Raw genomic sequence first — 15640 nt, 5'->3', positions numbered from 1 at the left:
CATTTTTGGCAAGTCGTGACTGTTACTAATAAATGCTCATTATTTATTGTTTTATCTGTTGAAGTGGCCTAGTATTTGAATCTTGATCGTTTCTCTTACGCTTATTCTTGTCTGATTTTGCTTTAGGTGTTGATTGTGGATTTGGTAGTCTCCATTCTTGAAGGCAAGCATCTTTCATTCTATTTTGAGTTTCTGAAATTTCTAAATACTTGTCTTCAATTGCATTCTTAATACGTTGTAAGGAATTCATTTGTGACTTTGCAATCATGGAATTGGTGTCGCGAATGTATTTGGCGAAAGTCTCATCCTTCTCCATGGTTTCACAATCAACCAATGATTTGATGGTGTCACGGTTAGCTAGCTTAATATTTGCATCAAATAGATAGTTTACAATATTTGGCTGGCGTCGTCTTAATCCTTTGCAGATGATATATCTTTCAGAATTGGCAGGTCGTGATGATACTGGCTTTACAATCATAAGCTTCTCATAATTTTGGTAGAGAATATATATCAATGAGGCTGAGAACCATGTGTTTAGATCAAACAACTTGCACACAAATGAGCCTCCTTTTCTCAAAATCATCAAACCGGTTAAAATTTGGCAAAGTACAAGCTGATGAGTGAGATATTCTTGCGAATTTTCCACTCCATGAACAGAAAATCCACCATCTGCAGTCACAAGAGCAACACCTCTTCCGTTTGTTCCTTGATCAATCACTTTGCTCAAGGCTCGAATATTTTCATTCTTGGTAATGTCTCCAGTTCCATCTTCTCCATAATAAACTTCAAAATTATCGTGTGGTGATTCTGAATTGAATCTATTCAATTTCCAATCATCTTTCTTATTTTTCAAAGTAAAGCCCCACCCCTTAGCTTTTTCGGTCTTGAATCTGTAATAAAGATATTCCGTGAATCCTCCAGGTCCTGCACAAATATCAGCAAAATATAAAATACCATTTTCTTCAGGTAGTCTAGGAAGACCTTCAAAGCTTGTCAAATCAGAAATTCTGTCGATGTTGGCCAATTTAATTGCTGCCCTATTTTGAAAAATTGATCGTCCAATTCTTTCATAGGGGTTTGATCTATATCTAGCATCAGTGAATATCTTATCGTCAACTGCATCAAATTGGGATTTTAAATCAAAGATTTGTTGCACCTGTTGCTCATTAACAAATGGAGATAAATTTCCTTCGACATACTTCTGTCCATTGCTACTCATTGACACAGATAAATCCAATGTTGTATTATCGGGCCTGACGATTGAAAATTCTGGTGCACCATCAGGTAAAGGCTCCGAGCAACTCAACCACGAAACATCTTCTTTGTGTGGATAATCCGTTAAATCGGGATCATGAGTTTGAATTGTAAAATGCTCGGGAAGATTTGATGAATAGTGTGTTGACGTGCTGCCCAATCCGGCTCTTCCTTGTTGATGTTGAGGCTCTAATGCGCTCGCATTTCCCTGATTACTCTTTCCTAGGCCTTCTCCCACTTTGTAGCCCATCTTTTCCATCATCATCAACACCTTTTGTTTGGCAATCTTTGCAACCGATGAAGTAAAAGGGTTGGCAATGCGAGATTTTGGAGTTACCTTTTCAAAGTCTGGATCGTTACTGAAAATATCATGGAAAGAAGTAGATCCATCCTCTTCTTCCTCTTCTCCTATATCTCCGTACGGATGTACCTCTTGATTTTCCATATCATCGTCTTCATCTTCATCGTTGTTGAGCGGATTTCGTCTTGGGTTTTGCAGGGAATGAACAGGATCGAACATTTTTTTTACTAAGAATATTAAAAAATTGATGATGTTCATCATTTATTATTGGCCATAATCACGCAAATAATTCAAGATTTCGTCTTTGATTCCTCTATTTCTCGCAATTTCTTCTGCTGTTTGACCATCCTATTTACCATTTTGCGTCAATAAAAATTGAATGTTTTTTGTTACAAAAAGAGCTTACCTTGTTCGTAATCGTCTTGTCAGCTCCTTTGGAAAGAAGAAATTTCATAACCTCGAAATGGCCATTATATGTGGCCCAATGAAGTGCAGTCTACAATATTGTAAATACAGCTCTACTTTATCAAATACATACCTCCTAATTGCATTTTTAACAATTCTGCAAAATCATGCAAAATAGTACTTACACCAATCTTCATCATTTTCAATTTATCACATTAATTTTTACATCCAAAACATACCAATGATTGATGATTTACATTTGCTCCAAACTCATCAACTAGTAATTTTACAATTGATAAATTTCCCCATTGTGCAGCTTTAATTAATGGAGTCTTATCAAAATAATAATAACTATTTGAATAAATAATAATTGCCGAAAACACGTACATTCTATTCCAATATTTGATTAAAAACAATAAACAATATAAACAATAAACATTTTTAAATTTTTGAATTTCGAAAATCATGTAAATTCAATTGATGTACTCACTCCACTCTTTTCAAAATCATGTTAGTTTCAGAAATTAAAAATATGTAATGACTTACTCGTTCATCACACGAATTTGGATCCACTCCATCGTGTAATAATTTCCGAACTTTCTCAATTTCATCGTACTCACAAGCACTACGTAATTGCTTTTCAAGCTGTTTCTTGTTGTCTGTGCTTTCACTCATTTTTTATTCGGATAGATGGGGATTGCAAGTATATATCATAATAATGAATGGAATTGGATTGATCTTCTCACACTGTCTTTGATCATCACAGCAACAATGATGTTAAAAAGTCACAATTCTGATGGATACACTCTGCTGAGACAATCCATCTACAACTTTAAAGAACACAATGTGAACATCACAGACCCAATGCGTCTCTCATCATCAATGATCATTTTATGGAATCGTTTATAAAAGGTGTGCACGAGGACAAGGAGTAACGGAGAACATTTGGGCGACTTTGTAAAATCGTTAATCCGGACCCCATTTTTGAAAAATCTCACCTTATTGTGCTGATGAATTCCAACCTAAGGTATGAGAGGTCCCGAACCAAGACAAAACACACACTTGTCGATTCTTTGAATGCAAATTGAACCATTCAAGCAACCTATCGACCATTTGTGGTCTATTCTCCTCTCACAATCGATATGAAGAAACAACACACTAGAGGCTTGGTCTTTCAACTGAGAAGACTCGACGATGTATGAAATTTCAAACAGTTCGAAAAGAAAGTGATGCATCAAAACCGAAACGATTTTTGGGTTATTTGCACGATATCCAAGTGACTCGAGCAAAAAACAGCAACAATCGCCAAGCTAGAACATTTCTCTTTCTCCTTTCTAGTAACTTGATGCGTTCGTGTCCAACATCAGCAACAATATGGTGAAAGGGCGCAGGTGCACTTGTTCACTCCATTACCTTTCCAATCTCATCACAAAATCGAAGAAGAAAAGGTACACGCCAAAAAAAGTTGCTTGTTCAAGTATAAGGTGTTGTTTTTGAAAAAAGTCCCTTTGTGTGCTTCAGCGTCTGAGATCGTGAGCTCCTCCCGAAGCGTTGCGACTTGGGTAGAAAGCAGCAATACTGAACACACATCAGAATCAAAAACAATAGCACAACAACAACAACGTTATTTCATCTCGTGTGCGTGGACATGCTCTATAAAATTGAGCGACCAACTAGTCCATTGAATTCATCGACCATTCCACCATAACAACACCCTTGTCGTTGCCCGCTCATAGCCTTTTTTCATATCCATCCTCTATCAATCCCAATCTACAACGTAGCAGATTCATCAACTCGAGTCTTCGAAACATCCACCCAACAACAACAAGGTCCATTATCTACATGAGAACAAACCATACCATTCATCCACTCGAACATAATCACAGTACTGAGGCTGCTTTCCATGTGCTCGAAAATCATCAACATGCATCCCATAGTCAGGAACATGTCGAAACCATGCCGACTCCTACCCTTTCCTTCAGCAACAAGAACCACACACCACAAGAACTGAGCAGGGGGAGAAGCAATAGTAGTAATACTTTCCAACAAGATCGTTGTACACTTCCAACCTCGCTTCTCTCTCAACAACAACATGTACACTCACATCCATCCACCATCAACACTAGGGCCCATGCAACATCTTCTCAGACTTTTCATTCACCTCGGCAGCAACAACAACAAGAACAACACATGCATAATGAATCCTCGAATTCAAAGTATACCATATCGAGTTCATCCTCTTTCTCTCATGGATTACATACATGCATGGGTGGTAGTAATAATAACTACCAACACATGTATTTACCTTCAGTACATGAAACGAATGTATACAACAACACTATGGCCAAAACAACAACGGATCATGATTTTGGATCTGAAACACCCTTTCATTCATCCATGCTTCGGCCGTCAACACTCTTGTCCAATTCAACGACATTTACAGCAAAAAATCTGACAAATAGAGATGATGATGGCCACATCACGATGGACAAGGGAATACAACAAGTTCAAACCGCCAATCAAAATTGTGAGTTCAGCCACGACTCAATATTTCCCGATTTGTCCAATAAGGATAAACAAAAATCGCCTATTGGGATGTCTATACATGATACCGAGAACATGAACAACAACAACACCAGCAACAATAACACCAGATTCAATATGTCATCGAACAGCAGCGAGGATGTATTACGTAAAGGAAGGAGAGCGAGTTTCAGTTACAGTGGAAGTGGTGGGAGTGGAGCAGCAGCAAGCAGCACCATTTCATCATCTTCCTCACCTCCTTACTATCAACAACAATCACATCAAACACCACCACCTCCTCGACTAAATTCAGAGCAGCAACAACAGCAAGGAATCAAGAGACCCAATGGCCAACAGGCTCATATCACCATGACCACAATCACATTTGAAGAGTTGTCCATGTACTTTGATTGGAAATTAGAGCATGCGTGTGAGGCTATCGGTATTAGCAGCACATCCATGAAGAAACTATGTAGACATTTCAATATTCCAAGGTAAGTTTTGTTCACTTTGGCTTCTAAGGCACAAAATTATTATTTTACTACGGACGATGATCAATCAATTGATAATCAATTTTGTTCGCTTCTGCCGATGATGCTGAACTGAATATTTCCTTAATATTTTTGCTGGACTCTTTGTCACGATATTGTATTCAATAACTGCACTCACACCATGTTGAATCCATTCCTGCATATTCAGATGGCCATATAGAAAACTTCGAAGTCTGTACATCAAAAAAGAGAAGATTTTAGAAAACATGAAGAGTAACAATTCCAAAAAATTGGAACAGCAACTGGCACAAGTGGATGGTGAAATTGAAAGAGTGAAAACCCCATCTCGGCCCAGTGCTGCATATCAATTAAACAACAGCAATACGAGTGGTGAAGAAGAGTCAGGCGAAGAAAATAGTGATCAAGAAATTGACACCTCACAACAGATGTCAAAAAAAGAAAAGAAAAAGACTCCAGTGTACAGAAGATCAGTAACACCTTCTACTCCCCCTGTCATTTCTCAGAGTTCCTATTCGCATCATGAATCGAGATGTGAATCGATCAGCGAGCAACAGAGATACCTTAGTCACTCACCTACGCTCCGTAAATCTCCACCCGAAACTATACCATTCAACAATTCCTTATTTCGACCTCAAGCACAACCATCAGCAACTTCTTCTAGGGTGACAAATAGTTCATTCATTGGTGACAACAACTCCAATTTCCCTGTATATGCAAATCCTCCTCTACATCACCATTCAGCATATCATACTTCCTCAACGTCCCCTCCTCTGTCACACCCACCACTTCAACAAATCAAGCCAAGTGAAATTCCAAATCCTTTTTCTTCATCCAATTCTTCTTCTGCCAAGTTACCATCTATTCATGATTTATTGAAAGATTTTAACACCAAACGGGAATATTAAGAAATTTCGTTTATTTATTGTGCAGAAATTGCAAACTATGGCGAAAGTTAAAGTGAATGCCACGTAAAGTGAATCAACTTACCTTATAAAAGTTCTGTCCATACATGTTGTGGACCCAAATTCCATCAAAATGTTCACACACTTTTAGGGAGCGAGTATTCGCATAAAGATGCAATGATTTCATCTCATGCACGCCCAACGCTTGACGCTTTGATGAAGATACAATTGGAAAAATGTAGCTCAGTAAATAATCATTTGGAGAATAGTAATGAAAAGTATTCTTTGTTGACACTCCTTGGACAAGAATCTCTTGAGCTTCTTCTTCGGATATGGCAGGAGCACATAAGTGCACTTCGTCAGGTCTCAACTCGACAGGCATTAGCTTTAAAGCTTCTACGGAAATAGGTAAACAATAGAGTTCTGCAACTATTAAGGACTCAAAAAACAAATGTGCTTACCAATCAAATGTTTACATCCAAGAGAGTGAGCCACAACTCTCACCTTTCCATATTGAGCTTTCAATAAATGAAGTTCCTTGCTCAGCTCAATGGCATACTCCTTTGCATTTTCGTTTGCTTTTTGAAACTCATAATAGGCCATCGCCAAGGAAAGAGCTACATCCGTTAGTAACATGGCTGGTAACGCTGTTAACGACGCTGCACTGAATAAATATTTGCTTTTTCTAACTGCATTCAAAATGTTCAATCCAGCAAATGTTAATGTTGCAATTGGAACTGGCGTAAAAGATAATGGATTGAAATTAGTGTCAACACTATTATTGCTTATTCCATCTGTAGTGATTGGCGTTGTTGTGGAAACACTGGTCGCCATATCTTTTTTAAATAGCAATTCAGAATTTAGTGCATTAAGATCGAATTGATGTGGAAGCTTTCCTGATTCCCATTGCCAGCACTTTGCATGTGAGCTCCATCGATGTGACTGAACGCACAGATCTTTATATCTACAATTTCAGAAATGACATACCTCGCTTAAACAAAGAATTTCATGTGAATTCTTCCAAGATTGGAAATGAGATTCATCCGCTGACATGGCATATTTATGTTCTCCACTTTTAAATTGTTTTAACAAATTTGAAGTTGAGGTGTGAGAAGCTAAAAATCCCTTAATGTAAATTGTAATTTCTTGATTTTTTGGATCATTTCTTTGAGAAAGTTTTTGATTTTCAAAATTCAAAGGAAGTAACAAAGGTTGTGGTTGTGAAAAATGTTGATCTTCTTTTTGAATTGCTGAAATCCATTCTGTTATTTGCTTTTGTAAATTATCACCAATTTTGCTCCACAAATAAGAAGTTATATTTCTTGTTTGATAAAAATTCAAGTGGATTAAATTGAAATTATTCGGTTTCAAGGGACGATAATTTCTTGTAGTAACACCGACAATATGATTTACATTACACCTGTGATTTCTTTTATAATGAGGATGAATGGATGAGAAGGAAGATCGGAATTGCTGTAAAATTGATGGAGTGGTTCGTTTCATTTTTTTTGTAACTGCTTGACAAAGATATTTAAAGATAATTAAATATTTAAATAAGGTGAATTTTGGATCAGGTCCTGAAGACAGACATGATAAATGTTCGAAGCATATCACATTTAACACTCACGAGTTATTTGAAAGTGTATTCATTGCTTACTGAGTGAGAATTGAATAAATCGTGATTCAAATGTCCATCGCCATCAATAGATGCATGACATGTTTCAACATGGTCTCATTCTTCTTTTCAATATTTCCTTCAAAATTGTGTTGATTTAAAACAATTTCAATGGCCATTAAACCCTCTCGCATGAGTCGATGTGAAAATTTGAGACAAGTGAACCAAACCACCATCGAGTCAACACAATCATTGAATCCATCTTGATCATCCTTTGTAGAGTAAGATTGAGAGTTTTGTTGTTGAGTTGGAGAAATCATCCACTCATGTTTCACAACCTTTTTGAATTTTGGTTTTCTTTTAAGAGAAGAGGAATGACCTAAATGATGATTGAAATGTTGTGTTAAATTCTCATGTCTTGTCAATTCTTCTAACCAATAATGGTCTTGATAATACTTGATCCTTTCATTGGCAAATATCAATTGAGAAGCTTCAAATGAAAAGTCTAAACTGGTATAAATCCAAACAGTGATTCTCTCTCGTGTTGGATTTGTGTATTGAAAATGGATACAATCTTTTGATGTGAAATCATAAGAAACAAGTTTAAAAGTTCCAACTTCATGAGGAATGGATTCAATATCATCCTCTTCATCATCACCCATGTTATTCCTCTCACCAACAACAATAACAGCAGCAGGAGATGGAACAGAATGCTCTTTTTCATTGGTCCTAGTAGCAGTAGAATCACCACCACCATCACAACAACCATTACTTTGTCTTCTCGTTGTTGGAACCACCACCACCACCTCACCTTTTGCATCTGAACTGCAGATCCTTGGATGAGAAGGTGTTTTGAGTCGTGGAGGATGGTTTGGTCGTTGAGTTTTGGTTATTAATAAGGTCAAGTGTAGAGTCATGGTGATGGTGTTTGTGGAGAAGGTTCTTTTCATTAGTTTTTCAGATTGGATGGAGTCAAGAGGAAGATTGTAGTCAATAGTGGTGGTGGTGTTGGTGGTGTTGGTGGTGTTGAGATTTTCATTATCCTCAAGAGGATTATTGTTGTCATCATTACCAGAGTTCTCCTCCAATGTAATCTTACCCTCTGCGACACACGTCTTGAATTCCACACCATGTTGATATTAATAGTTGTGGTGTATATCAGCAGTGAGATGATTGTAGATATCATCCGTGAGAATATTAAGGTCCACCATAAGAACAACAAGTGATTCACACACAAAGACTTACATCTTGTTTGAATACTTTTTTTGACATGACCAAGAATGAAATGGTCCAACTTGTTCGTTCGACGTCGTCATGTTGTTGGTTACTATTCATCTTCTGTTCAAATACAATTTCAGAATGACCTTCAAAGACATGTTGTGTGGTCAATCCTATTTGATTTTTCTTCTTCTTTTTTGGTTCCAACTTCCATCTCTTTTCACATCCAACATTGATGATTAAATATAATTTCTGAGAAGTGAACATTGGTTTTAAATCAAGGTGTCGCTTCTCTGATGCATCTATGGTTACATTCGTTGAATGGATGTTTAGAGAGTGAACATGCAAGGATATCAATTCACTCATTTTAAATTTGAAAATAAGAACACGAGAGTGATCAAGAGTTCCAAATATGTCCATTGCCTGAATACGAAAGTCATCCATATCTAAAAGGTGAACATTCATGGCCATCAAACACACACTAGTAATTGATGGGAAGGATGACGGCGCAGGACAATATGATTATTCAATGATTCGAAACATGTTTGGATGAACTTTCACAATTTCTTTCTCTTCAAATGTAATAATAAACGTTCTTCTATCCATGTTTTAACCACTGCTCTCCTTACTGCTCTGCACCCAACAGTACTCATTCTTTCATTGGTTCACTTTCATCAGTCGTTGTTGGAAGACTGTTTTCAATAAGATCAATATTCAAGTCATCAATATTCAATGTTAGTTGAGGATGCAAAGATAAAATCACTTTTTGTGAAATTCTTTTTCCTGTCTTTGGATGGTATGCTATGACATCCAAGCATTTCATAAACTCGTCTAAAGGAGTCTGTTTTACCTCTATTTCGAGTTTCAGAGAGGGATAAGCTTCCTTGTCTTTTTCAATCATTTCAGAAATAAGTTCTTCGTGAGACATTGGTAAGGATGATTTAAAGATATTGGACTCAAAGGGATTAGTTGAACGAGATTCCTTTCTGATGATTGATTTGAGAACTGCTGTCACTCGATTGAAAATAATTAAATCTATCTCGATATCCTCTAATTGAATAAGGATACTATGTTTGAATTTTCTATCTGTTTTGGCATTAGATTAATAATTGTCTAAGATTAAAAACGTACAAACTACTGAAAATGCAGATAGCATGGCTGTGGCAATCATAGGCTCAATCAAATATAAATAATTTCTTCTTTGCACAAAGAATGTCTTTTTGAGATTCATCACGAAAGTAATAATTTTCCAAAATTTGAATATATTTATATTTAATTTTCGTAATCTGATGATTATGATAAAAATAGATAAAAGCATTATAGATATCCAAGTCATCCGATATATTTCCAAAAGAGTATTTAATTTTACAATTCTATTCATCATCTGTTTTTCATCCATCGACAGAGGTTTCCGTACAGGATGTTGAACCGAGTCTTGTGATGATTCCTTTGTTTTGGGAAATAAATGTTGCATGATCGTTTGTATCCTTGATTGCTTGCTCGTCGAAATCGATGCTTTCCGAGTTCTCAAATTCGTCATTTTTGTTTTTCGAAATAAAACATTGCCATTCAACGCAGGTGCCTTAATACTCCTTTTCTTTCCACCAGAAAATCTTTAACAAATTTCTCAATTCTATTAAGAATGGAATGACACAACATCCAAAGAAAATGTACCAGAGATTAGAAGGGTGCCATGTATAAATAATGTAGAAGGAATAAAGCAATCCTCCAGCAATGTTGAAAATAATTTCAATGGTTGAAATGGTTTCCTCAAAGAAGGTACATCCAAACACTAACGTAATCATTTGGATCAAAAGAATAAATAAAGTCAAACTACAACATGCTATGGTGCTGCATGTTTCCGAGTCATCCTTCCGTGAGATGTTATTAATCTTCTCTCTACAAACTTACGAATCGGAAAGAGATTTAATGTCGGATACAAATTGCGTTTCTGTAAGGTACGTTTTGTTTGAAGAATAAACGGCTTTTTCAATATTTCTTTGTCTCTCATACAACACCAAGATGGTTGAGATGATGAATCCAAGGGTTATCAAAAAACGAGAGGGCACAAGAACATTCGTAATGGCAGAGTCGGTCATTTTTATTGTTGCCAATTGTAGTTCAGTTTCTCTTGAGAAAGGTTGGGGTGTTCTCGCCAAGCCAAAGAGCTCTATCCATCTCCACCTGTCACAAGCTAAACAAAGAGAAGAGATGGCTTAGCACAAAATGATTTCAGGTAACATTTTCATTTCGAGAGCGGCCGAACAAAAAATTCTTTCGCCCTCCGTGGGGCTCGAACCCACGACCGTTGGATTAAAAGTCCAACGCTCTACCGACTGAGCTAGGAGGGCTCACATTCCTAAGAAGTTATTAACCAAATTGACTATTTTACAAGAACACAAACCAGTTTTGGGTAATTGTCCAAAAATGATCGGACAAGATCGACGTCGGTATTCTTGAATTAAACAACCAAGCGTTAAGAGTTGTGTGAGTCTTCACCCAATTGAAGCTTGTTCCTTTTTTATTGATTATTATCATTATTGTCACTGCAACAAAAGACATGAACAACCTGGTCAAAATTGTAGGGTCAGACCTTTTTCGAGATTGTGCAAAAGAAGGAATTGTCAAGTAATAATTTATTGACAAGAGAGTCTCGAATAAATAATGATACACGAACTGATGATACACATCAATGTATCGTCGATTAAAAGGAAAATTTCAAAATTGTGAGGTGAATAAGCTAAAAGAAGATGACATCGTTTCAAGTTATGAAATGTCATCTCGAACATCCTAGTTGATGTTTTTGGTATCCACCAACACCTTTTTGCTACTAAGATTCTTTTGTGACGCATTGACATGTAGCCTAATGAATGTTTTAGCGTTTTACCCTCTCACCAACAAATTTAGCATCTACACTTTTAAAAGTGCAGGCTTATTCGTAGTCATCTCCAAAATCATCATTGGATTGGTAGTTTCTTCTTGAATCAGAAGATCCAAAGAAACCTCTGCTACCACCACCAAATCCGCTACCTCTACTAGAGTTTCCAAAACCACCTCTGGTATTACCTCTACCTCTGCTTCCAAAACCGCCACCTCTGCTGTTGCCAAAGAAGCTGCCACCGCCTCGGTTACCAAAACCAGACTTTCCCATCTTTGAATATCTAAGCCTATCTCTTCCTTCCATAATGAATGAAGGAACTTCTTGTTTGGCTTCTTGTAAAAGTGTGATAAGATCGTCTGCAATTTGATTGTTCTTATCAGTATAGAAAGAAGTACTGATACCAGTATTACCTGCACGACCAGTTCTACCAATACGGTGAACATAATCTTCAATATTTTCTGGAAGGTCATAATTGATGACGTGACCAACATCGCTGATATCCAAACCTCTACTGGCAACATCAGTTGCAACCAAAATTGGGGTGACTCCTCTTCTAAAGTTATCAAGAGCTGTTTCTCTTTCTCTTTGTGACTTGTCACCATGAATTGAAGATGATTTGAAACCACTCTTCATTAAGTAGTATTCCAAAATGCTTGCTTCCTTCTTTGTCTTCACAAAGACAAGAGTAAGAGTCTCTACAGAAGCAATTGTTTCTAGTAACAATTCACGCTTTTCTTCATCCTTGCAATAAACAAATTTTTGTAAAATATTCTCATGAGTACTACCAACTCTACCAACGGTCAGGTACAAGTAGTCATGCAAGAAATCCTTTGCCAAGATTTGAATGTTCTTTGGGAAAGTAGCACTGAACATAAGAGTAATTCTATCACCTGCTGGTGGCATACCAGTTTTTTCTACGATATAACGAATTTGAGGCTCGAACCCCATATCTAACATTCTGTCTGCTTCATCCAAAACCAAGTATTGGATCTTGGAAAGAGAAACTGATCCTCTGTCAATAAGGTCAACCAATCTACCTGGAGTTGCAACAAGAATGTCACAACCTCTTTCTAATTGTTTAAGTTGATATTGGATAGCAGCACCACCATAAGCTACAACAGTTCTTCTTCCAGTACGATAAGTGAATTTTCTAGCTTCGTCATAGATTTGGGTTGACAATTCACGAGTTGGAGCCAAAATCAAAACACATGGATAAGTCATAACTTGATCCATGAGTTCAGGGTGTTGAGTGACGGTTTCATATGGTTGTTGTCCTAACAAGTTTGAAATGATTGGGAAAAGGAAAGCGCAAGTTTTACCAGAACCTGTTTGTGCACAAGACATCAAATCTCTACCTGCCATTACAATAGGGATACTATGCTTTTGTACAGGAGTTGGTTTTCCGAAGCCAGCCTTCTCAATGTTTTGAACCAATTTAAGAGGAAAGTTGGCTTCCTTGAAGGTTTGAATTGGAGGAACGATATCCTTGCCGGTGACTTTGACTGGAATGTCTTCATAGGCATCAAAGTTAATTCCGGTGTTTTTCTGTTTAAAAAGCTCTTCGGTTTCAGTGTCTTCTCTGGTGTAGACATCTTTACGTTCGAACAAAGGCTTTCTATCATCGCGTGTTGAGTGTCGGTCATGTCTTCTGTATGATGAAGATGAGTAATCTTGACTTTCACCATCATCTTTAGTCCAATCAACAGCTACTCTACTATTGAAAGCTGGTTTGCTATCACCGTTGGTACCGTTACTATTGTTGAATGGTCTTCTTTGAGTTTGTGAGGAATAGCCATTAGAATGAGATGATGAAGCGCTGATAGTTCTTGTTGTTCCGTTGCTGTGGGATGAGAATGATGGTCTTTGTGAGTGTCCATTGGAGGCTGATGATTCAGTGCCGTTAGATGAAGGCTTGGAATGAGTAGCCTCCGCTTCCTGGAGCATCTTTTGTCTCAAATGAGGAGGGACGTATTTGGACATTTTCTTGTCGGTTGAGTAATTGAAAAAAGTATATTGATTTGGTTTTATACTGTTCAAAATATAGACTCCTTCAATATGTTTGCGCATCACGGATAATGTGGTTCAATCGGATACAATGTTCAAGATGATGGATTAATGGATAACAACAACATGATGAACCAAGAATAGCAAATAGAGGTCGTACAACAACAACATGATGAACGGCGCCATGATGGATATGGGTCATATTTTGAAATATACGTTTTCGCCATGTTGAAGATAAGTCAACAAGTTAAGGTATCATCATCACGATGGTTGTATCCCAAAATTATTAAAAGAATCAAAATTTTAAATGGCTCAAAATTCAACGAGGTTGAGGACATACCTTTTGAAAGAGTAAAATGAAATGTATTGGATGGGAATTGAATATTTTTTTTAACCAATTTTTTAAAATAATTCTGCATTTCAATGTTGAGCATGATGAATCTTTGGTAACAATAATAGAGTGGTTGAAGGTTGCTGGTGTTGTATGCGTGGTTAGCTCCTTTTAGCAATTTTTGTTACGATTAGAGAACAATATTTTTCAAAATCGTGATGATGGCCACGGAGAGAGCGAAATACTAAATAGCTTCAATTAGGAATAAAATCAAAGACCGGTCTGTGCAAGAGAACAAGAGATTTAATAATCTGTTGTTGTTCTCGCAATTTTTTCTTTCAATCAAAAAGCAATCATTTTGTTGAAGCGGACCAATTTAATTGTTTCAACGGAATAAAGGCAACATATTCATGTCAATGACATCTACAACTCCTAGACTCATTACTTGGAAGAAAACTCTTGGATGAGTTAAGGATCTTCTCGGTGATTTGATAAGCTTGGCCTCAAAGAAAGTTCCTTCTTCGTTGATAGGCTGTTTCTCGAGGCGCTTACACAATAGACGAACGTGTGAAAAATATTTACATGACTCTCCGAGCGTTGTTCTATCGTCCATTTCATTGATGGTATAGTTAGTGTACAGAAACGCAATATGGTATTTTCTGGCAATTTTCTTCATTAGCCGAATTAGCTCATCAAAACTACAATCTTCTTTTTCGGAAACTTTTGAGTTGACCCTTGTAGGAAATAGCTGCGAGAGTATGACTGCCAAACTGTCAATGACCACAAGTCTGAGAGTGTTGTAGAATGCATCTTGTCCACTTTCAATTATGTTCACAAGTTCCAGTAACATGCTTTTTAACTCAAGAGCTGACATTATATCAAGAACTCTAATTTTGTACAATGTTTCACAGAGAGAGCATATATCATTTCCATCTCCAGAGTTTGAAGTCTGAGATTCTAGTTGAGATTGTCTTATTTGCTCTCTATAAAGAGTGCTTTTAGCCTCGTAAAGTTTTGCAAAATCTCTAGCATTAAAAGAGGAGTTTGAACTAATCCAAAGAACAGTATTTGAGTTTTTCTCAATAATGCTGTTGAGAGCGACTGTCATGCATAAACTTGTCTTTCCACTTGATTGATAGCCCAATATTTCTGTCAACTCTCCAATATGTATTCCAGAACCAAGAAGCATATCTAGAGTACCGCTTCCTGTATTGAGAGGCTGAATTTGAGTCTTCTCATTATTCAATAGCATTTGTTCAACGCTCACAGATTTTGGGGCATATCTACTGATGAAATATTCTTGTAAAATATAAAGTTGCTTTTTAACAACTGTTGGATCAAACTTAATGTTGGATAAATCCGAGTTGGTAGTTTTTTCTTGATTTTCATCAACATCTTCTACCATCACAATTTCTTGTCTCGTCAGTTCCGTTGATGGCTGTTCCACAATTTGATGCTGATTATGTGGTTGTTCCGATGAGATTTCTTCATGACTTCTCTCATACATCACTGATGCATAAAATCGAGAAATCTTTTTTAATAAATTTCCAATGTTTGAAAACACAACTTCTTCCACACTATTGATACCACTTCCGATCAGCAGCTTGTAGAGGGAAGATGGGATGGCAGAACGGTGTTCGAGCAATAGAGGCATTTTTTCCAGTGGAGTATGGAAGAGGGTGTTTTCGTTATTG

General features: G+C 36.9%; 8 protein-coding genes across 8 annotated transcripts; 1 reads left to right on the top strand and 7 right to left on the bottom strand.

Annotated features, from left to right (window-relative positions):
* Window positions 1–43: 43 nt before the first annotated feature.
* On the bottom strand, window positions 44–1774 carry FDP41_008195 (uncharacterized protein; the record flags this gene model as incomplete). The annotated part of the gene is made up of 1 exon (XM_044712022.1): window positions 44–1774. One exon carries the CDS (start codon window positions 1772–1774, stop codon window positions 44–46), a length of 1731 nt encoding a protein of 576 aa, XP_044558204.1.
* Window positions 1775–1819: 45 nt separating this feature from the next.
* FDP41_008194 (uncharacterized protein) lies at window positions 1820–2635 on the bottom strand (the record flags this gene model as incomplete). The annotated part of the gene is made up of 5 exons (XM_044712021.1): window positions 1820–1903; window positions 1962–1987; window positions 2094–2151; window positions 2200–2292; window positions 2507–2635. 5 exons carry the CDS (start codon window positions 2633–2635, stop codon window positions 1820–1822), a joined length of 390 nt encoding a protein of 129 aa, XP_044558203.1.
* Window positions 2636–3802: 1167 nt separating this feature from the next.
* FDP41_008193 (uncharacterized protein) lies at window positions 3803–5900 on the top strand (the record flags this gene model as incomplete). The annotated part of the gene is made up of 2 exons (XM_044712020.1): window positions 3803–4977; window positions 5183–5900. 2 exons carry the CDS (start codon window positions 3803–3805, stop codon window positions 5898–5900), a joined length of 1893 nt encoding a protein of 630 aa, XP_044558202.1.
* Window positions 5901–5914: 14 nt separating this feature from the next.
* Window positions 5915–7400, bottom strand: FDP41_008192 (uncharacterized protein; the record flags this gene model as incomplete). Its single annotated transcript, XM_044712019.1, has 4 exons — window positions 5915–5935; window positions 5983–6293; window positions 6359–6839; window positions 6885–7400. The coding sequence occupies 4 exons, from the start codon at window positions 7398–7400 to the stop codon at window positions 5915–5917; spliced, it is 1329 nt and encodes a 442-aa protein (XP_044558201.1).
* Window positions 7401–7580: 180 nt separating this feature from the next.
* FDP41_008191 (uncharacterized protein) lies at window positions 7581–9195 on the bottom strand (the record flags this gene model as incomplete). Its single annotated transcript, XM_044712018.1, has 2 exons — window positions 7581–8627; window positions 8758–9195. 2 exons carry the CDS (start codon window positions 9193–9195, stop codon window positions 7581–7583), a joined length of 1485 nt encoding a protein of 494 aa, XP_044558200.1.
* A 184-nt stretch (window positions 9196–9379) lies between these two features.
* On the bottom strand, window positions 9380–9961 carry FDP41_008190 (uncharacterized protein; the record flags this gene model as incomplete). Its single annotated transcript, XM_044712017.1, has 2 exons — window positions 9380–9816; window positions 9862–9961. 2 exons carry the CDS (start codon window positions 9959–9961, stop codon window positions 9380–9382), a joined length of 537 nt encoding a protein of 178 aa, XP_044558199.1.
* A 1701-nt stretch (window positions 9962–11662) lies between these two features.
* Window positions 11663–14049, bottom strand: FDP41_008189 (uncharacterized protein; the record flags this gene model as incomplete). Its single annotated transcript, XM_044712015.1, has 2 exons — window positions 11663–13659; window positions 13956–14049. The coding sequence occupies 2 exons, from the start codon at window positions 14047–14049 to the stop codon at window positions 11663–11665; spliced, it is 2091 nt and encodes a 696-aa protein (XP_044558198.1).
* A 282-nt stretch (window positions 14050–14331) lies between these two features.
* FDP41_008188 (uncharacterized protein) lies at window positions 14332–15600 on the bottom strand (the record flags this gene model as incomplete). Its single annotated transcript, XM_044712014.1, has 1 exon — window positions 14332–15600. One exon carries the CDS (start codon window positions 15598–15600, stop codon window positions 14332–14334), a length of 1269 nt encoding a protein of 422 aa, XP_044558197.1.
* Window positions 15601–15640: the final 40 nt, after the last annotated feature.

Source organism: Naegleria fowleri (assembly GCF_008403515.1).
Source record: "Naegleria fowleri strain ATCC 30894 chromosome Unknown tig60, whole genome shotgun sequence".
In the NCBI taxonomy this organism is placed as follows: Eukaryota; Heterolobosea; class Eutetramitea; order Acrasida; family Naegleriidae; genus Naegleria; species Naegleria fowleri.
This window is presented reverse-complemented; position numbering and strand designations above follow the sequence as displayed.